General features: G+C 49.7%; 2 protein-coding genes across 2 annotated transcripts in view; one reads left to right on the top strand and one right to left on the bottom strand.

Annotated features, from left to right (window-relative positions):
- CDH23 (cadherin related 23) overlaps positions 1 to 21,966 on the bottom strand; it is a 536,798-nt gene that overhangs the window by 45,951 nt on the left and 468,881 nt on the right. The window contains exons 38-39 of the mRNA XM_030571362.1: positions 3,116 to 3,337; positions 2,896 to 3,015 (exon numbers count right to left, since the gene is read on the bottom strand). Coding sequence (XP_030427222.1) covers positions 2,896 to 3,015; positions 3,116 to 3,337 — 342 coding nt within the window. The remainder of the gene's footprint in view (positions 1 to 2,895; positions 3,016 to 3,115; positions 3,338 to 21,966) is intronic.
- The window catches only part of VSIR (V-set immunoregulatory receptor), a 42,680-nt gene continuing 36,651 nt past the window's right edge, over positions 15,938 to 21,966 (top strand). The window contains exon 1 of the mRNA XM_030571363.1: positions 15,938 to 16,148. Within this exon, the coding sequence (XP_030427223.1) occupies positions 16,064 to 16,148 (85 nt within the window). The 5' untranslated portion in view covers positions 15,938 to 16,063. The remainder of the gene's footprint in view (positions 16,149 to 21,966) is intronic.

Here is a 21,966-nt window from a genome sequence, read left to right as displayed (position 1 = left end):
CCTAACAATGTTCTAGCACGTTAAAACAGTATTAGGGAAATGGAAGTCTGGGACGGGATGGCTGGGTTTTCCCATTGCTATTATTTCTTACAGTGATTTATTACTTCTATTGTGGTAGCACTTAGGAGCCATAGTCATGGATCAGGACTGTGCTAGGCTCTGTACAAAGACAAAGCAAAAAGATGGCCTCTGGCCCAAACAGCTTATAATTTAACTACCTATTGAAATATAAACAAACAGATATTCCAACTGCACATGGTGAAAACAGCGATGAGGCCAGTTTAAGAATTATGGCTGAAGGTTCGGGGAGATGTGATATCATTCTGGACACAGAGAGATGTTTCCATTTGACTCCTTGAGTTTTACGTTGCAAAAGAATGTTAGATGGACTATTCCAGTGTCCTCAAACTATGTGGCAGGCCTCCCAAGGGAGGAGTAAGAATGTGTTAAGGGAGGCATGAGCTCTGTGCTTCAAAATTTTTTATTGTTTTACAGAACTCTGGCTTCAGCCCCGGGTGGCTGGGGATTGTGCAGAAGGACTGTGCATATCTGGGAGGCGGGGAACAAGGGGACAGCTGGAGCCCCACCACCCAAGCTTGGGCTTTCCTCTCCCCTCCCAACAATCCTTCACCTGGAGGTGGCGGGGCTCCAGCTGTCAGTCCTCGGGTGGCAGCAGCAGTGTAGAAGTAAGGGTGGCAATGGGGCACTAAGTCTGCTGTGAAAAGCTGTCATAAACAGATAGTAGGAGTTAATAGAATAGAAGTACTTTATCTCTCTTTTGCCTGTAAAGGGTTAACAAGATCAGTGAGCCAGGCTGTCACCTGACCAGAGGACCAATCAGGGGACAGGATACTTTCAAATCTTGAGGGAAGGAAGTTTGTGTGTGTGCTGTTAGTGTTTGGTTGTTGTTCACTCTGGGGGCTCAGAGGGACCAGACGTGCAACCAAGTTTCTCTCCAATCTCCCTGATACAGGTTCTTATAAGTTCAGACTACTGAGTACTAGATAGATAAAGCGAGTTGTGGTTATGTTTGTTTTCTTTATTTGCAAATGTGTATTTGGCTGAAAGGAGTTCAAATTGGTATTTTGCTGAAAAGATTTTAATTTGTACTTGTATATTTAGGCTGGGAGGGTATTCCCAGTGTCTATAGCTGAAAGACCCTGTACCTATTCCATTTTTTAAATTTACAAAGATAATTTTCACTGTTTTTTTTCTCTGTTTAATTAAAAGCTTTTCTTGTTTAAGAACCTGATTTTTTTTTATTCTGGTGAGACCCCCGGGGACTGGGTCTGGATCCACCAGGGAATTGGTGGGGAGAAAGGAGGGAAGGGGGAGAGAGAGGTTATTTTCTCTCTGTGTTAGAATTACTTTCTCTCTCAGAGAGAGTCTGGGAGGGGGAGAGAAAAGGAGGGGGAAAGGTGAATTTTCCTCTGTTTTAAGATTCAAGGAGTTTGAATCACAGTGATCTTCCAGGGTAACCCAGGGAGGGGAAGCCTGGGAGATGGTTTACTTTCCTTGTGTTAAGATCCAGAGGGTCTGGGTCTTGGGGGTCCCCGGGCAAGGTTTTTTTGGGGGACCAGAGTGTACCAGGCACTGGAATTCCTGGTTGGTGGCAGCGCTACAGGTTCTAAGCTGGTAATTGAGCTTAGAGGAATTCATGCTGGTACCCCATCTTTTGGACGCTAAGGTTCAGAGTGGGGAATTATACCATGACAAAAGCGATATTGACGAATATCAATTTAAACATCCCTACTCTTACTTCTGTGCTGCTGCTGGTGCAGCGCTGCCTTCAGAGCTGGGTGCCCAGCCAGCAACCGCTGCTCTCTAGTCTGCCTTCAGAGCTGGGTGGCAGCATATGTACTTCTGGGGGTGGGGTGTAAATGACTACAGACACAAAGAAAGGGAGCACAAACAAATAAGATCTATTCAATTCCAGTAAAGAAACAGTCTCACCATAAGTTGCCCCTTTAAACGCTCACCTTGACAACCATGTCCAATTCTGGTCAATAGGGATATAGCACAAATGGAAATGATCCAGAGAAAGGCAACAAGCAGTTGGAGGCCTGGACAGACTTTCACGTGGAGAGATTAGAAGGAATGGGAATGGCAGGTTTAGAAAGGAGATGAATGAAAAGGTGACTTGATAGAGGTACATAAAGGAACAGATTATGTAGAAAAGCTCAGCCAGGCTCTGCTATTTCTCCTCCCCCAGAACAAGAATAAGAGGACACCCAAAGAAAAGAAAAGGGGCAATTTAAAAAGGATCAAAGGAAATAGTTTTTTTTTCTAAACACAATAATACACAAATGATCAGGTTAATTAGACATGTAAAAAACCACTTCCTTTCATCAAGGAAACACAGCAGCTGTTTACCAGGACACAACAATCCTGCACAACAGCTTAGATCAGGAAGTGATGGAGAATGAAGCTGTTAGTTGAAAAGTCAGGGGGAATTTTGATGGATATAACCAGGGGCTACAAAGTAATACAGGTGGAGGATAATATTAGAAAATGTGGGGTGTTCTGATGACGGGTCAGAAATGGCTCATGTCTCAGCCCATTTATTCAGTGTCAATCTGCTGCTCCCTTTGGGGGTAGGGGGGAATCATCACAATGAACTTGCCCCCTTCCTGTTCACGTCCATATTTTGCAACAACATTGTGGATAATAGCATGCAGCTGCCATATATTGTTGAGCAAGGACTACTAGACAAAATGACTTAATCACCCCAGATGTGTAGAACTATTTGCATTTCATAGAAGGGGGATATGAAACTTCTCAAAGGGGCACTACTGCACAGAATGTTGCAAGTCCCACCCCTCCAGCTTCCCCCAACACCCCTCTCTCTAATGGTTTAGAGTATTGTGAAACAGTGCTCCCATAGCAGCTACATACCGTTGTAGTGGTTGTGAGACGGCGTGATGGGATTGGACACTGGTCTGTGGCAGTGACAACCAAGGTGTAGCGTCCATGGCTGATCTCATAGTCCAGCTCCTTCACAGTGCAGATCTGCCCCTGAAAAGACGCACAAGAGTGGTGGTTGTCTAGTGTGAGGGAAACTAAGCAAACAAACGGGAGAAATAGGGTAACAGCATGAAGAGATGAAGTTACTAACTGTGGTGCTGTTAATGTGAAAGGTGCCCATGACATTCCCCTCTGCGATGGCGTATGCAACTGTGCCGTTGGGCCCTTCATCCCGATCCAGTGCCTTGATGGTAATGAGGGTGGCGTTGAGGGTGGCAGGGCCCTCATCCAGTGTGACTTCATACTGCTGTTGCTGGAACACTGGAGCATTATCATTCTCATCCAGGATAGTTACACGCACTGTGGTAGTGGCCTGCGGGCAAAGAACTAACGCAGTGAGCGTCACATGCTAAAAGAAATATATAAGTCCTAGCTGCAGATCAATGATCTGGCTAGAGTGGGGTTGGTGGTGCCATGATCACAGGGTGGAGAATTCTTCTAGAGATAATAATAGTACATGTGAATTATTGCCAACCAAAAACGATGCTTTTCATATCTGTTGCACTTTTCATCTGAGGATCTCAAAGCACCTTACAAACAATAGATAAGCATTTAACAAATCAGTAAACTGAGGCCCACAGAGGCTAAGTGACATGCCAGTTGTCGTACGGACCTTGCCTAGTTTTGTTTCTTCAACTGTTTTACTATTGTTGGTAGCAACACTGGGAGTTGTACTGGAGACTCGCTGCTGTCTAACCCTGCTCAGAACAGGTCTACAGGACATAGTGGTTAAAAAGGAGGCATTGTTCTGCACCAGAGCTTCTATTGTTGTTACCAGTGATGGCAGCAACAATAGATAGAAAAAAGAGGTCTAATGTTGGCACTGCCAGAGTGAATCAGGGGAAGAGCTGGAAATAGGATGATGGATTTCCAGTCATATGATTTAACCGCTAAACCACACTCGTCCGCTATTTAAGCAGAGTATTCTTAAGACTCTTCCAACTTTTAATAACAGTGCCCAAGTGTCTGGAAATTTTTATTGCACAGTCTTTGAAGTCAGCAAATCACTGTAAGTTCCCCCAGTCACATCTCAATGGTAGATAATAACTGAAGTGCACAAGAACTGTCAGGATAAGAACTGTAAATCCATCAAAGTCTTCTTAATTAGGCCCTTGCCTCTTTTAACAGGAGAAACATTTGACAAATGGCAAATGCACCGTAAGTCACACAGAGATGAATTTCTCTTCTCCCAGTGGCTGGAGATGGACAAGAACATTTCTCAGGCAGGACACTTGGCAGGGTGGCTGACTTCCCCCTATGTCTCAATGGAATGCTCCTATCCTCACCGGCCCTATCTCTGAGCAAGAGCAGAAGGCTGGAGAAACATTTTTATTCTGTCTTGTCACCTGCCACAGGAAATTTCACTCTGTAAGAAAGGCATGAAAGCAGAACGTGCCAATCTCACCCTGGCACAGGTCGATGATAGGGTGGGTGCAGTGACGTTAGCACCCCAGCTGTGCATGTGACACAGGAAAGAGGGTAAATTAAAATGGGACAGTTGTGGGTCCCTCTGACCAGATTTTAGTTGCAAAAAACACTTGACTTTGTGCTAAATCTCTCCCTAATCAGAAGCCTCTTGTCCCTCAGGGAATAGTTTTCACAACAGCTCTGCAAAAATGTTGCAACAAAACCTCAAACCACACAATAGTCAGGTGGTTTCCTCTTTCCATTACAGACTCAAAATACGGGGCAAGTGAGTTGAAGAGTTTCTCTACAGGGTCGTACACTTGATTGGTTATGCACACCGAGCTGGCAGGCAGCGGGAGGGGCAGGAACACAGTCTCTACCCAATAACCTGTTGCAGTTTTACAGGGCACTGCCACTAAACCTACATTTTATTGTTAAGATACCTCAACCTCTCCTTCTCATCTCTTTGTTCTTTCATGAGGTTTATAAACAACTTCCCCTTGACGGTGCCTGTCTTGGGCTGCAGGCAGAGGAGCTCTGTGACTAAGGGCTTGTCTACACTTACTGGAGGATCGATGCTGTGGCGATTGATGCATTGGCGATCGATTTAGCGGGTCTAGTGAAGACTCACTAAATTGACCGCTAATCGCTCTCCCTTGGACTCCTGTTCTCCACCTGATCGAGAAGAGTAAGAGGAGTCGACCGGAGAGCATCTCCCATCGATGTCGCGTAGTGTGGACCCCGTGGTAAATAGATCTAAGCTACATCAATTTGAGTTACGCTATTCACGTAACTCAAATTGTATAGCTTATATCGACTTTCCCCTGTAGTGTAGACAAGGCCTCAGCCAGTCATTACTCTCTTCCTCCAGTGACCCTAATGCTACACAAACACTAACCTTAACCACCAACCCTACTGCCTGCCTTGGTCACTTCTACTCTTGATAGTGCCCATTTGGTGCTGTAGCCAGATAGGCACTGTTTAGATTAACCTAACCCGTTTTGACCAGGAATAGGTAAATGATGTTGCCTGAGCCAGCCATCATGTGGAGGAAGTCACAGTGCAAATCTCCAGCCAGTATTGCTTCTGATCAGAAGCAGCCCCTGCTATTTCAGTCCTGACCCACTACATATCCCCAACTCTCTCAAAGCACCTGGGTCCTGACCTGCACTGTCATTTGCTGACTCATTTCAACCAAATGGGATCAAAGTATGCAAAGTAACTGGAAGGAGTGAGAGACAAGTAGCTCTGATGCCATAGTATTCCTCTGCCTGGAGCCACAAATGACACTGTGTGGAAAACAGACTTTTCTGCTCTTCCAGTTTTCTGACTTGTCACCAAAATCAAAGAGATTCTTCCCACTGATGCCTAGAGCATTCCCTGGCATTTTCGAGTTGACTCATCCCTGGTCTTTTAAAGTTACTGCATTACAGACAGACAGACAAAGGGAGAAATGCCAAGGAATTAAGTGTTATGCTCCACTTTGCTTGGCCAATTAGCTTCGCTAACTTTGTTTGATCCTTGGGCCCAGTTTCTAGGTAACTCCAGCTGATTAGTTTAGTAACAATTTTGACATGAAGCAAGTGGAATTCATCAATTTTGGCTATATTTTACTTTGAGATTTTGAGCTTGTTTGAACCTGCAATTCAGAATGAAACTCAGACAACAGATGGGGAAGTTGCAAACTTAAATGGATCAAAATCAAATGTTTTCTTGACACACTGTGAAGCAAAAGCAGTGAGTGCAAAACTTTCCCTCAGACTGGGAACAAGGTGAAGGCCCTTTTTACTCTACAAAAATGGAAGGATAACTGAGTCAGGGGAAAAACAGCAGGGCCCCTCAGAGACATAACTTTATTTTACTCCAAATACTTAAACAGAAAGAGGACATTAGATTTAAAATAAAATAGTGAAAATGTGACTTGCGTATGCAATGATGTGCAAAAAAGGGAGTTGCCCCAATCTCCACCTTGTAGGATGACACGGGAACTGAAGCCACAGCCTGTAATAATATAGCTTTTATCTGATGGATAAGTCAACATGTTGAATACAAAAATTCTAATAAAAAGTAAGGATTTAGGATGCTCTGTCCTTTGAAGCAGAGATTTGCTCTGCCTGTGTAAGGCTCTTCACAAGGGCACCTCATGATCAGTTTAAAGAAAAAACAAACAAACAAACATTCCAAACATACCAACCAACCCAGCAGATCAGGATCCCAGGCGGAGCTGGAAAGATGGTGCTTCCTGTTATGAGTATTTTTCTATCACTGGGGGATGGTATATAGGAATAATTATTTGCGGGGAGAATTAGGTTATAAAGTGCTGCGCACTGGCACGCAGTGACTGTTCAGCTGTTTTCAGACAGCTAAAGAGAAATATTACAGAACACTTGGAGTGGGAAGTGGGAGAAAAGAAATTGAGCCCCTCTGAACCTCACATCTACACTATATATAATCATAACTCAAGTTATCTACAGTGAAGGGAGGATACTGTATGTGGCTGGACAACTGTATGTGGCTGGATACTGTATGTGGCTGGAAAAGGGGATGTCCAGGGGGTGGGATTTCGTGGGGACTCTGTTCTGAGCAGCGGTGTGGTAAGTGGGCCAGGCCGGGGCCGGGGGCAGTTTGGATATGGGCCAAAGGGTCTTGGGGGCAGTTGGGATGGGGAATGGGGGTGTTGGATAGGGCTTGGGAGTCACAGGGGGCCTGTCAGGGGTAGGGGTGCAGCTAGGGGTTGGGGCAGTCAGGGGATGGAGATTTGGATAGTTGGTGGGGTCCTGGGGGTGATTAGAGGGTGGGGGGGGTCTCTGGAGGGGTTGGTCAAAGGATAAGGAGAAGAGGGGGTAGGATGGGTCAGGGGTTTGGGGAGGCTGTGGGGGGCAGGGGTGTGGAGAGGGGTCAGGGCAGTCAGGGGACAGGGGGGATTGGATGTGTCAGGGGTTCTGGGGGTCCTGTCAGGGGGTGGGGAGCAGTTGGTTAGGCGTGGGAGTCTGTCTGGAGGCAGGAGTGTGGATAAGGGTTGGGACAGTCTCAGAACAGGTAGGGGGTAGGGTCCTAGGGAGGCAGTTACAGTGTGGGGGGTGTCTCAGGAGAGGGCAGTCAGGGGACAAGGAGCAGGGAGGCTTAGATGGGGGTGGGATCCTGGGGGGCAGCTAGGGGCAGGGTCCCAGGCAGGGGCAGCTCTAGGTATTTTGCCACCCCAAGCATGGCAGGTAGGCTGCCTTCGGAGGCTTGCCTGCGGGAGGTCCCCGGTCCCGCGGATTCAGCAGCATGCCTGCGGGAGGTCCGCAGAAACTGTGGGATCAGCGGACCCTCCGCAGGCATGCTGCCAAAGGCAACCTGCCTGCTGCCCTCGCGGCGACCAGCAGAGTGCCTCCCGTGGCTTGCCACCCCAGGCACGCACATGGCGTGCTGGTGCCTGGAGCTGCCCCTGCTCCCAGGAAGGGGCGGTCAGGGGACAAGGAGCGGGGGGGGTTAGGGGTTCTGAGGGCGGCAGTCAGGAGGCAGGAAGTGGGAGGGAGTGGATGGGGGCGGGGTGAGGGCAGGACTCCCTGGGTGCACACCCCAATGAAATGTGCTGCGCACGGCTATGAGTGGGACACTGTTACAAGTAGTGAGGTCGGAGGAGGAGGAAGGGGAGGTTGATTAGTCAAGGTTCATTTACTGTTGCATATATTTTCCCATTCCTGCTTGCCATCTCAAACTATGCACGAGTTAGGCCCATTCTCAGTAGGGTACAAGATTTCTCTCCAGGTAAAACACAAGGGACAGGATTCGTTATATGCCTCCCCACTAGTATCTTGGCACAGTTTCATTCCAAATGCATTTAGAAGCTTGCCTGGCATGGGGGAGGGTCTCTCCTTTACCACTCACCAGTTCAGCATGTCACACAGCCCAGTCATAGCTCCTAAACAGAGCAGGGTGACACCTGCATTATAACATCACCCACAATCACCACTATGGGCCTGCCTTCGGAATAGTGCCATATGATGCATTACAGTGCAATGAGACCACATCAGTATTGCAGTGCTGCACTCAGAGTCTTTGCCCAATGTCTCCTGCCAGCGCCTCCATTGACTTGCATAGTCCAGCTCTCCTGACCCACATTTCAAATTACTCTTTCCTTTTTCTGCCTTCTACCATCCTTTCCTCATGCGTTCTGAGATGCTCTTTCCAAAGAAGGCAAACCATTTTCTCTCATCCTCTGAAGGTTGGTTCTCTTGCAATCTGTACTGAGGTGGAATGGCCTCATTCCAGCGCGCAGCAGGCTAACTCACCCTGTTGGGCTCAGCTAAACTTACCTCTTCCTCCTCAAAGGAAGTGCAGGGGTGTAGCAGGGTGGTCACCTGCTCCGGCCCTGAAGGGCTTGAAATCATTCCTGGGAGAGGGCTGAGGCTGCGAAAGGACTGCTGGTAGGAAAAGCAGCAAACCTTGGCTGGTTGGGGAACCAGCCACAGATGTGGCCATGCCCCAATCAGGGCCCAGCTGGCCCTTATAAGAGGGCAGTGGGCCAGGAGTAAGAAGACACTTCCTCTCTAGCCTTTTGAGAGGGAGGGACCTGGCTGCTGAGCAGGGTACCTAGACTGGAGATAGGCTGGGGAAAAGCCAGAGGAGCTGGGGAGCTCCAGCCTGGAAAACTCCCAGGCTGAAGGCCTTGCTAAAGGCCGAGAAGGTACTGGGGTTGCAGAGGGGCAGCCCAAGGGTAGGCAGAGGCAGCAGGTCCAAACCCCCCTTGCCAGTGATGAGTAGCATTTATCACTGCAGTTTGCTCTAGGGAACGGGGGCTAAGTGATGACTGGCAGTGGCCATAGACTGAGGCGAGGTGGGGATAAAAGGTGGGGGGTTCCTTGGGGAGGGGAGACCCAGATCTGTGAGGGTATGGCCAAGGGGCAGCACCCCAGCCTGAAAGGGGCACCAGGGTCCAGGAGGGACTCAGGCCCAGCGGCAAGTGGGACACTGGCCTGAAGAGGGGGCTCCAGAGGCTGGAAACGCTAATTCCCCGGATGACCAGCAGGAGGCGCGACGGGTGAATCCCGCTGTTACAAGGGGACAGTGCAGGAAGTATAAGAGCAGGGTCCTGCAGCTCCATTGGAGCCAGACCAGGTAAAGAGCCAGATGTCCTTTCAAGGGAATTGAACCTCCAGTGGAGCCCATGACTGGCTGTGGTGGGTGACGACTCCCCTGAGCCAGCCTGGAAGGAAGGCCAGCTGCTACCCCAGAAGACAGAGAGAAAGTGGAGAATGAACTACATGGTGCAAAGACGAGGAGCCAGGCTCCCACGGCTGCAAAGCAGCCCCACCAATGGTAGGAAGGATCCCAGGGAAACGAGGCAATGACTCAGCTGTGTGGGTGTAAGGCAGCGACTCCATGCTTCCCTGTCTACCCTGTGATGGGATCACCCATCACTTCTAGGGCCCTGGGCTGGGACCTGGTGGAGCAAGGTGGGCCTGGGTCTCCCACCCCTGGCCCCACACTTGGGGCTGAATGAGCACTAACCCCTAGACTCTTAGGCCTGAGCCATTGACTGCTATTTGCTTAGCCCTTTCCCAGGAGGCCTTGGCCATTGACTGATTATTTGTGTAGCCTTCAGTTCCCAAGAGCTAGCAACAGTAACAGGCAGTCCAGCTCCAGCAGCAACAGCAGCTCCTCCAACAGCTGGGCAACCAACAGTAACAGCTGATTCGGGAATTGGGGTCCCAGCATCAGGGCCCACTCCAGGCAGCAGCAAAGGAAGCAGGTGCTTGGGGCGGCCAACAGAAAGGGGCAGCAGTCCGTCAGTTGTTGGGGCGGCACATCCTGAAGCAATTAATCACATCCTACCGCCACCAGGAAGGGCATTGGTTCTCTGCCTTCAGCTGGAGATCCTGAGCAAAGCGGTTATCTTAATGGAAAACTGTATGGCCACTGAAAGCCCAGTCTGCCCTTGCTCTCAGAACCCAACCCACAGACTTTGTGGCCAAAAGAGGAACAACCCCCCAAAAAAAGGAACTTCCCAAGCTGTTGGCCGAGATTGAGTGAGAGTCATACCAACAGGATCCCAGGTATTGGTGGTGGTCACCTGGAGCATCAAGGAGGGCCACAGGGTCCACTGATCTAGTGAGGGAAACCCAGATGTCTGGAAGCCCGACCTTCTTGACAAATCCCAGAGACTGGCCTAAGCAATCAGAAATGGGCCAATATTTCACCTGGAGCTACCTCGGCCATCTCTGCCAAGAGTGCACCGTGATGGACTGTGACTTCGGGCAAGTCTGGACCAGGTTGGCTCGTGCTTGGAAACAGTCCTCCAGCAAACTGATGAGCCTTGTGAAAATTGATGAGGTATGGGTCCCCATGCTCGTGGACTTGGGCTGCAGAGACTTGTCCGACAAGACCTCATCACCACCCCAAATCTGCAGTGGGAAGTCATCTGCTTACAAGGTATCTGCGGGGATGTGAAGCTGTACCCCAGTGCCGGGGCCACCGTGACAGTCAACAGTGAGACCAGAACCACGACAGTTGGTCTGGCCTCGAGACTGGCCTACCTGGTCATCCTCGTTGGGGGCTGGACAGGATTTATGAAGATTCTTTGCACTGAGAACCTTGAGCCAGGCAAACTGAAGTCCACATTCAAGTGGGACCTTCTCAAAGAAAGAGGAGAGACATCCAGTAATCCAAACACGGACATTGGGGGAGCCTGGGATGGTAAGCTTGACAGCCCTGACAAGAAGGCAGGCCCTGTTCACCAGTATGGGGAGCCTCTACCAAACTCAAGCACTGACTTTGGCTGAGATCAGTGAGAAGACCTTATGCTGAGTTGGGAGTATGAGCAACTGGCCAGCATAAATGGGAGGGTCATGGAGCCCCAATGAGCAATGCAGTACCCTTAGACTGTGCTAAAAGGGGACTGTCTATACCAAGTGGACCATGACCCGCAGATGCAAGAGTCCCAGACCCAGCTGGTAGTCCCCTGATGCCACAGGCAAACTGTCATGAGCTCATCCTAATGTCCCCGCTGCTGGGCATTTGGGCCACAAAAGGCTGTTGGCCCAAATTTTGGCCTGTTTTTTTTGGCCAGGAATCCATTGGGAAGTCAAAGACTTTTGCAGCTCCTGCCCATAGTGCCACCTTGTCACTCCACAGGGAGCACCGAAAGCTCTGCTTCTCCCACTGCCCATGGTGGGGTTTCCCTTTGAGACGCTCGCCATGGAGGTGGAGGGAATCCTCGAGAGGAGCATGGCCAGTTTCAGGTACATTCTGATGATCCTGGACTATGCTACCTGCTTCCCTGAAGCAATCCCATTCTGTAATACCACAGCCCGAACCATTGCTGTGGAGATATTCAAGGTCTTTGCTTGAGTGGGCCTTCCTTGAGAAATCTTGACAGATCAGGGGATGAACTTCACATGAAAGCTGCTTAAAAAGTCTGCAACCTGTTGGGCATTGAGATGACTTGGATGTCTGTTTATCACTCTCATATGGACAGCTTAGTCGAATGTTCAAATGAACCTTCAAGGGCATGCTTTGGAGATTCTCCCCAAGAGAGCTCCACTACAGGGACCAGCTCATCCCCACTCTGCTACTCGCAATCCAGGGAGTTCCCCAATTTTTAACCAAGCGCTCTTCATTTGAGCTGCTTTATGGGAGGCAGCCGTGGGGAATCCTGAACCTGGCGGGTGAGAACTGGGAGTAGGCACCTTCCCTGTTGCAAGGTCTCCTGCAGTATATTCTCTGACTGTGGGACTGACTTGAGAAGGTGGGGGCCTTGGCATGCAAGAATCTCCACAATGCACAGAAGTCACAGGAGCAGGATTACAACCAGGAAGCTTGGGGAAAGGGCCTTTGAGCCCAGAGATAGGGTTCTCCTGTTGCTCCTCTCTGAAAAGTCAAAACTGCTTGCCTGAGAGCAGGGGCCCTACAATGTTATCCTCCAAGTGGGGCCTGTTAACTACGAAATCTGGGAGCCAGACAAAAGAAAAACTACAGATTTATCATTTGAAACACTGATGTGATCAGGAGGGGTTGCTGATTGCCCAATATGGCCCTGAGCCAGAGTTGGGCCTACAGGCCCCAGTCCTGACAGACTTTGAGGAACTCCAAAATTGGTGACACCCTGATTCCCAAACAAAGGAAGCAAGTCAGGAGTCTATTAAAAGCATTCCCCAAGACCTTTATGGCTTGGCCAGGACAAACCACTCTCGACAGCATGTGATCCTGAGAATGCCGGGGGGGGATCATCTGAGAGAACACTCAGCCCCTGCTGTGGTGAATGTGACAGATGGTGGAGAAAGAGGTCTGAACAATGGTAGAACTGAGGGTGATTGAGAAGTCCCAGAGTGAGTGGCGTAGCTCCAGTATTCTGGTCCCTCAGGTTCTGTTGAGACTTTAGAAGGGTCAATATCCTATCAAAGTTTGATGCATACCCAATGCCCCAAGTCAATGAATTGCTTGACTGGCTCAGGAAATCTTGCTAGGCCCTCACAAAAGGGTACTGGCACATTCCTCTGGATCCAGCCTCCAAGAAGACGACAGCCTTTGCCATCCCAGTGAGACTATACCAATTTACCAGGATGCCCTTCTGGCTCCATGGGGCTCCCTTCACCTTCCAGTAGTTTATGGACCACATTTTATGGCCCCATGGCACCTATGCCACCATCTACTTGGACAACGTGGTCATGTATAGCAGTAACTGGGAGGACCATCTCAACATGTGGCGGCCATCCATCAAGCCTTACACACAGCGGGACTCATGGTGAATCCCAGCAAATGCAAACTAGGCTGGGAGGAGGCCACCTACCTAGGATACATTCTGGAGCATGGTCAAGTCCACCCCTTGTGGATAAAGTCCAGGCCCTTCATACCTATCCACTGCTGCAACCAGAAAAGTTCCTGGGGTTGGCGGGCTATTACTGCTGCTTTGTTCCCAGCTTCTCATTGATCCTAGCCCCCTTGACAGAACTTCTGAAGGACAGCCCTGACAAGTTTGCTGGACAGAACACTGCGCTCAAGCCTTCCAGGCACTTAAAGACCTCCTGTGACAACCCATGCTGTTCAGTACTGACTTCTCTCAAGAGTTTGTCCTTCAAACCAATGCCTAAGAAGTGTCTCTGGGAGCAATCCTCTCCTGAGAAGGGAAGGATAGCACTCCATGTTTTACATCAGTTGGAAGCTGTTTCCACACCAGTGCAACTAATCAGTGATTGAAAAGGAGGCCCTCAATGTCAAGTGGGCTGCAGAAGCCCTGCAATAGAGCCCCCTTTCCTCTAATGACTGATCACTGCATACTGCAAAGGAGACCAAACCATGGTTAATGAGGTGGCCTCTGATCCTCTTACCATATGCTTTTTCAGTTCAACACTGAACTGGTAAAGGTACACAAACACGGATGGATTAAAGAGGGAGGGAGGGTGTGTGTGTGTGTGTGTGTGTGTGTGTGTGTGTGTCTCAGCGAAACCCTTGCAGGAAGCGTGGGGGCGTGGCCAGAAGTATGAGAGCAGGGCCCTGCAGTTATGTTGGAGCCAGACGTCCCTCTCAGGGAGCCAAACCGCCAGCACAGCCCATGATCAGCTGTGGCGAGTGATGACTCCCTGGAGCCAGCTGCTGCCCAGGAGACGGCGAGACCCAGACAGGAAGTGGAGAGTGAGCTGCTTGGTGCAGAGACAAGGAACAAGGTCCCTGATGCTGCGGAACAGGGCCACCAGATGACAGTAAGAAGTAACCCAGGGAAATGAGGCATTGACTCAGCTGTGGTGCTTGGAGACAAGGCAGGGACCCCACACTTCCGCACGAACCCTGTGATGAGATAACCTGTCACTTCCAGGGCCCTGGGGTGGGACTCAGTGAAGCAGGGTGGTCCTGGGTCTCCGTACCTCTGGCCCTCCACTCAGAGCTGGACGAGCACTCACCCTAGGCCTATAGGCCTGAGACTTTGACTGCTTGAATACTCAACCCTTAAGCCCGAGGGACTGATCCACTGACTGTCTGCTCTGCATGTCCCCATCTCTCCTCTGTCCAGGGGACCTGAGCTACCACTTGCTCAGTGACTCAGCTGCAAGCCCGGGTGCTCGAAAGACTAACTCGACATGAGTATCAATTCTCCAGAGCTGCCAAAGGGGACCGTGCCTACCCTGAGACACAGGACCCCTACAGGATCCAATAGTATCTCCTGAGGGGAAAAAAACATGATTATGCTAGGAAAGGGTCACTTACCAGGCAAAATGGTGGACGCTGGATTCTGATCCTGAATGAGCCTGTAGCAAGGCAGCCTGGTTCCCAGCTGCCCCGGAGAGAGATGAGCCCCTCCAGAGGCCAAAGTGGGCAGAGCCAGTGGAGCTTGCACCCCCCCGCAGAGGTAAGGGCACAGGACAAGAAATACAAAAGCCCAACCCCAAAGCTCACTAGAGGCCCAGCCGCTGGAGAAGCCAGATGCCTGTGGCCTAGCTACCGGTGGGGAGACTCCTGCAGTCTGCGAGTGACCCGTGGACTGGCCAGACCAGCCGAGGCCTGATGCCGACCAGACCCTGGAGGAGCTGCCAAGCCTGCCTGTGGCAAGCTACCCAGAGGAGCTGCCAAGCCTGCCGCTTGCCAGGTACCCTGAGGAGCCCATGGTGCTTGATTCTGTGGAGGACACCGTCCAGATGCAGGTACCTCTAGAGCGGGAGGTAGGAAGTAGCCCGGGGCAGCCGATCCTAGTCTGGCTGCAGCACATCCAGAGCTGATGTCAGTGTGTTGCGGTCAGGATCCCCACTGAGGCAGTAGCAGGTCTTCTACTGCTGCTAGGGCCCCGGTCTGGGACACAGTGGAATGGGTGGGCCTGCGTCCCCCCTGCCATCCAATGTGTGGGTGGAAGTCTCCCCCTCTCCCTGGTCCTTCGGAGCTAGGATCTGGGCCTCCTAAACCTATTTATTTGCTCAGCCCCTACTTGAGGGCCTGAGCCCAACTGTTTGCTGCCCTGCCAGGCTAATTCCCCAATTCACCGGACTGAAGAAGTGAGGCGGCCTGGTTCCCAGCCACCCTGCAGGGGGATGAGCCCTGGCCGAACCCCTCTACAGAGCCCCTCACGCAACTTGTGCTTCAATCAACTCAGCTAGAAATTAGGTTCTTTAAAATGTACAGACTTCACTGAAACCTGGATAGTGTTTCTGAGTTGTACTTTCTTGTGAGGAAAAGCATATTTTGAAGTGTCTAACTAGCTACCTCCAAATGTAACAAATCAGCCTCCTGCTACCCTCATCCACTTATTTTAAAACCAGTAACATATAAATGGAAAACAGAATGAAGTGCTGCATTTCACAGAGGCAGAGAGAGAGGGTGAGTGTGTGTGTGGCCACCTAATCTCAGTGCATGTGTTTTGTGTGCCATGGAAGTAGACAAGCTGAATTTAGCAGTCCCACCCAGTCACAGTCCCCTGTTGATTTCAGGAAACCTGCACGGATTGGATCATTGTGTTGAGCAGCACAAAGTTTCTATTCTTCCTCTGACCTCCTGGGGGTGCTCTCAGCTCCTCTCTCAAATTACAGTATGCATTATCTCAGTGAAATTTCCTGTGCATGCAACTCTCTTGCTCCTTCTGTCTCAGGGTTGCTCAGAGTGTGCGTGTAAGACACAGGAGAGAAAAATCCTGGAGAAGGGCTAGCTCCAATTTCAGTGAGTGAAGATGGATGTTTACCACAGTCATGCAATGGACGGCGTGTGGAAGGGCTGGGTGCTGCTCATCGCTCTCTACCTGGCTTTCTACCAAGGTAAAGTCAGATTGGTTTTCCTCTCTCCAAAAAGGACAGGAAAGGAAAACCTAATTTTCTATCCACTGTCTGTATCGACCCTCTTTTTGTTTGATCAGAAGTCAAAGGAATTCCAGTGTAGGTAGATGTGTGTTATTTACTTTCTCATCTTCCTCCCTGTGTTAAGGTTCAAGGGAGATTTCTCAGACTCTTGAGGAAGGGGCTCTCTTCTGGGGATGGCTAAAGAGTGCTGTTTATGAGGGGGTAGGAAGCAGAGCTGTTGTGTTGTGTTTGTTAAATTGTGCTTTCCTGCAACTATCGTCCTCCCTTCTCCTTCACTTCGAACTAATTTGTGCATCAGAACAAAGCCAAGTGATAAACAAAACAACAGCGCTGGTCCCATAAAGGGATATCGAGAATGTGCAGAGATGAAGGGCTAGATTATTTTCTATTTGCTGCTTAACCCCAGCTCTTTTGGAGATGTAAGCACAGCACATTTGCCCTGGGTTCTAGGTGAATAGAGTCTTTCATTATTAACAGAGTGGCAGATAGAGGCAGTTTGTTTGAGTTCAAAGAAGACCATCTTTGTAGTCTATAGAGATGCTCATCTTTGCTGTCATTACAGCGCATGTGTTTGTGTGCGAAGCTGTCACTTCTGCCTGCTTCTCTGGGCATACAGGGCACCAACCAGAGTGGACTTTGCATTGATTTATTAATTGTTTGCTCCCCAGTTTTCAGAAACTGAGCCGTTGAGAGATCACTGTTGGGCTCTGAAGTTTTCCCTACTCCAACAGTTGAGTATTTCCAAGTAAGTTGGATACCAGCCAAGCTGTCAGCCTTCAGCTGCTGCTTTGGTGCCCTCAGCTGGCCTCGAATCAGGGTCACTTATCTCATGCGTGATGTCTCACGGCCTTTGCTGAACACAGAGAAGAGTTTTGTAATTGGGGCTTTTGATGTCTGCAAGTAAAAGTTGCTCAGTGAAAATTAAAGACAGAACAGGTTAACAAATAAAGGGCTACAAGCTGAAAGTGGGGTTCTATAATGATGCCTGAAACTGCAGGGAAATGATTGTGTGGGACATGATGCTCTGATCCTAACACACACTCCCTGCTCTGTTGTTGCCAATGTGACCTAAGGAAAAATCCACCTTGACTCCAAATCTGGCAATCAGCTTAACGCTAGACAGCCACAAATGTTTGTTTCATATAAAGAAGAAAAAAACCTCATGTTCTTTCCTCCCACCCTCCCTCCCCCCGCACACCTCATCACCCATTTACTGGTTACTGGCTGGCAGATTTACTGATGGCTGTGGTGTGTAAAAGGAGAAATCTGCCACAAAATAGGTCTTTTTAGTCAGACAATAATTGGTAAGAACCCCTATGATTTGGGGTGATAACTTGTTGTTTCTGCATGCCACACAACAGAGCCTCCTTGCATCCCTCTCATTCCCCTCTGTAAACACTCTGTGCCTCCCTCTCATCCCCCTCTATTTCAAGGGCTCTCTACATTGCCACTCCTTCTCTTATGCTAGGGACTCTGTGCCCCCCAATTCTCCTCTCCCTGCCATACCAGGGTTCCCAATTTTCCTCCCTATGCCAGGAACTCTGTGTGTATTATTTCCCTCGATACACACACACTCCTATTTCTTTTCTTTCTATCTGGGAAATAAGTCATTCAGAGAGTCAACATTTTTAAACTGTATTGAAAAGAAGGGCAGAGCTGAGATGGCATACTTTTATGCTGGAAGGTGTTAAAAGCTGCCATCAGCTGTTTCTTTGATCTACAGCAGGGATCGGCAACCTTTGGCATGTGGCCCGAAACAGGGTAAGCCCCCTGGCTGGTTTGTTTACCTGCCACGCCCACAGGTTTGGCTGATTGCGGCTCCCACTGGCCACACTTCGCCGCTCCAGGCCAATGGAAACAGTGGAAAGCGGCAGCCAGCACACCCGTTAGCCCGCGCCGCTTCCTGCAGCCCCCACTGGCCTGCAGCAGCGAACCCACGGCCAGTGGGAGCCATGATTGGCCGAACCTGCGGATATGGTAGGTAAACAAACTGGCTCGGCCACCAGGGTGCTTACCCTGGCGAGCCTCATGCCAAAGGTTGCCGATTCCCTGATCTACAGACAAACTGAGAAATGACATTGAGTTGAGTGCAAGACTTCCCTTTGCTCAGCCAATAAAGGCAAAAATCCAGAAACTTCATGCAGCTGGCTGGAAATTGATCAGATACTGGCATACATCAGTAAATGCAAGAGTTGCCATGCTTTTTAGCTCCAAACTATGCCAGTCAGACCAGTGGAGTGCTGGGATGTGGATAAGAGTGTAACATAGAACATGTAGTAGACTGGATTTCAGGAGTAGAGCTGGCAGGTGTCAGAAAGGGCAGGGACACAATCTCTAGCCTCGAGCCTATAACTATTATACATAAGCCCCTTCGTTTTCAGTTTAAACCAATTTTTACCAATAAAATCCCAGGTTTGACTGAAAACAAAGAGACCTAATTATACAGCATACTTCCACTAGGTTGTCTAAGCCCCAGCTCTTCCTCTCTACCTTGTTTTATCAATCTCAATGCTACTGCTCAGGCTCCTCTGCCTGCAGCACCTTGTTGTTTCATACTAACAACAAGGTGCTGCAGGCAGAGGAGTCTGAGCAGTAGCATTGTGAAATCAGAGGTAACTCAGTCAGTCATCACTGATTCCCTCCAGAAACCTTAACCCCAACGTTAAACCCTAACCCTGCTGCCTTCATGGTCATCTCTCCCCTTGGTGCCCATTTGGTACTACATAGGGTTGTCAGCTTTCTAATTGCACAAAACTGAACAGCCTTGCCCCTCCTCCTGCCCCACCCTTACCATGAGGCCCCACCCCCACTCACTCCATCCCCCCTCCCTCCATCGCTTGCTCCTCCCTACACACACACTCACTTTTCACTTGGCTGGGGCAGGGGGTTGTGGTGTGGGAGGAGGTGAGGGCTCCAGCTGAGGGTGCGGGCTCCAGGGTAGGGCCAGAAATTAGGGGTTCAGGAGGGGGCTCCAGGCTAGGGCAAGGGGTTGAGGTGTGGGAGGAGGTGCAGGCTCCAGCTGGGAGTGTAGGCTCTGGGGTGGGCTGAGGATGACAGGTTTGGGGTGCAGGAGGGGGCTCCAGGCTGGGGTCAAGGTGTTTACAGTATGGGAGGGGGCTCCGGGTAGGGACAGGGAGTTGGGGTGCAGGAGGAGGTGCAGGGTGTGGGAGGGAGTTTGAGTGTGAGAGGGCATTCTGACCTGGGGCAGGGGGTTCAGGGTGCTGGCTCCAGCCGGGCAGCGCTTACCTCAGGCGACTTCTGGCTAGTGGCACAGTGGGGCTAAGGCAGCTTCCCTGCATGGTATGCGTTGCCTGTGGCCCACTCCTGCAGCTCCCATTGGCTTTGGTTCCTGGCCAATGGGAACTGCGGAGCTGGCGCCAGGGGCAGCACATGGGAGCATCCCTGATCGCTCCTGCACCTAGTGTCTGGATATGCTGGCTGCTTCTGGGGAGCTGTGCAGAGCCAGGGCAGGCAGGGAGCCAGCCTTAACCCTAATGTGCTGGCAACTGGACTTTAAACGGCCCGGTCAGCACTGCTGACCGGAGCAGCCAGGGTCTCTTTTCGACCAGGTGTTCCGGTCAAAAACTGGATACCCAGCAACCCTAGTGCTGCAGGCAGAGGAATTTCTATAGATGAAATAAAACTGTATTGACTGGGCAAAGATAAAAGAATTTGCCGGAGCCAGCCATGAGTGGTGTGGAAATCTCCAGCCTCACTCCTACTCAGCCAATATTGCTCCTGATTTGAAGCAGCCGAATACTAGTTCAGTCTTCAGGCCCTGCACTCACCAACACTCATGTCAAACCACTTCAGTCCTGGCCTGCAGTTTCATTTGCTGACTCATTTCAACCAAAGGGATTGAAGCATGCAAAGAACCTGGAAGGAGTGCTTAATGACAGACTGAGTTACCATTGAGGGCACAATGCAGCACCAAATGGGCACTGTGTGGAAATCAGACTTTTTCCACGTTCCAGTTTCCTCATTGTCACCAAAAATCAATGGAATTCTCCCCCACTGACACCTAGAATGTTCTCTGACATTTTGGAATTAATTGGACTTTGCTTTTAAAAGTTATCTCATTACAGGCGGACAAGCGCCACTGAGTTGAGTGTTAGACCTCACTTTGCTCAGCCAATAAACTGAGCAGTCTGTACAGTGCCCAGCAAGCTAGGGACCTTTTTCTGATTGGGGCCTCTGGGTGTTAATATAGCACCAGTAATAATGTAACCCTGGTGAAAGAGGGATGGTTGTCCGCCCTTGTGGAAATTGCCAATTGTACCTTCCTCTGGACACATTTATGTGGATATTTAAGCAATCAATGAAAGAAAGATTTTCAAACCTCAACAGAAATTAAAACTAGTCCTTGATTCCAACATAACACTTCTTACCTCTACCTCTAAGGCAGAGGTTCTCAACCTAATTACCGTTGTGGGCTGCATATACAGCTCTCCATGTGTTATGTGGGCACATCCATACAATATATATAATACCTGTATGGCCCTGAGGATGTCACATGGGCTGCAGCTGTGTGCTGATTGGGCCCCAGGTTGAGAACCAAGGTAACTTTTCTGCTGTTCACTTTCTGGGCATGGCCTTTCAGAGCACAAACATCCTGTCTTGGGCTCAGGTTCTTGGGAGGCCCCTGCAAACATTGTTCTTTCAAAGGTGTGTTATGCCAACACTCAGGCCTCCTGCAATTCAGTATTAGTATCACCCTGCCAGGTATTCAGGCATTCTGCACAGAACAGATTAGTGGAAGGGCATGTTGCAGAACATTGGTTAGAACAGGAATGGACCTGGAGTGTCCACCACTCTGTGGGTGAGGATAGGGGGGACAGAGAGACTACCCAGCTGATGGTACCCTTTGCTACTAAAGAGGGTGAAGATAGCACTATACAAGGGGCAAAGAATGGAAGGGAATCCAGGGTAGTGAAGCTCTGCTTATAGTGTCTTGTGTAGATTAAAATGCACTTTACTGTGGGCCTGATCCAAAGCTCACTGAAATCAAGGGGAGGGAGTCTTTGCAATGTCTTCAGTGAGTTTTGGATTAGGCTGTAAGTGAGGGATTCACTTATTTTAGCCATCTAGGATATTGGAGCTAAACATAAGGTCACATTTAAAGTAATATGCTAATTCAAGTTTATTATTATTAATCTTCGGTAGTGCTCATGATGGGCTGGATGCTTTTCAGACAGATGAGAAGAGACAGTCCCTGTCCTGAGGGGATGCCAGTCTAAGGGCTTGTTTGCAGAGCCCTGCAAATCTGCAGATATCTGCGGACCATATCTGCAGATTGCATGCAGATGCAAATTTTGTATCCATGCAGGGCTTTACTCGTTTATACAAACAGTGCACAGCAAGCTCAACTGTAAATCTATCCTGATCCAGCCTGCCACACAGTGAGTGAGTGCCCTTGTGGACTCTGCTGCTGCGCATTAAAACTTTCATAGTGCGCTTTATTCAACTCGTGTTTCAAAGTGGGATAGATTAAAGTGCACAACAGGACTTCCAGTGTGTGGGCAACAGGATTCCCAAAGGCAGTCAGTGCACAGTATGCTAGAACAAGGCAGATTACACCCCATCTTGCTGTGCCTTAATTTCATACAGACAAGCCATAAGAACAGACAGAGCTTTGAGGAAGGGCCAAGAAAGCCAGGGATGTAACCGTATGCTCCGGGTGTCCCTAAACCTCCAACTGCCAGAAGCTGAGACTGGACAACAAGGGATGGATCACTCGAAATTAGCCTGTTCCGTTCCTTCTCTCTGAAGCATCTGG

Source organism: Gopherus evgoodei, chromosome 7, assembly GCF_007399415.2.
Source record: "Gopherus evgoodei ecotype Sinaloan lineage chromosome 7, rGopEvg1_v1.p, whole genome shotgun sequence".
Lineage (NCBI taxonomy): Eukaryota > Metazoa > Chordata > Testudines > Testudinidae > Gopherus > Gopherus evgoodei.
This window is presented reverse-complemented; position numbering and strand designations above follow the sequence as displayed.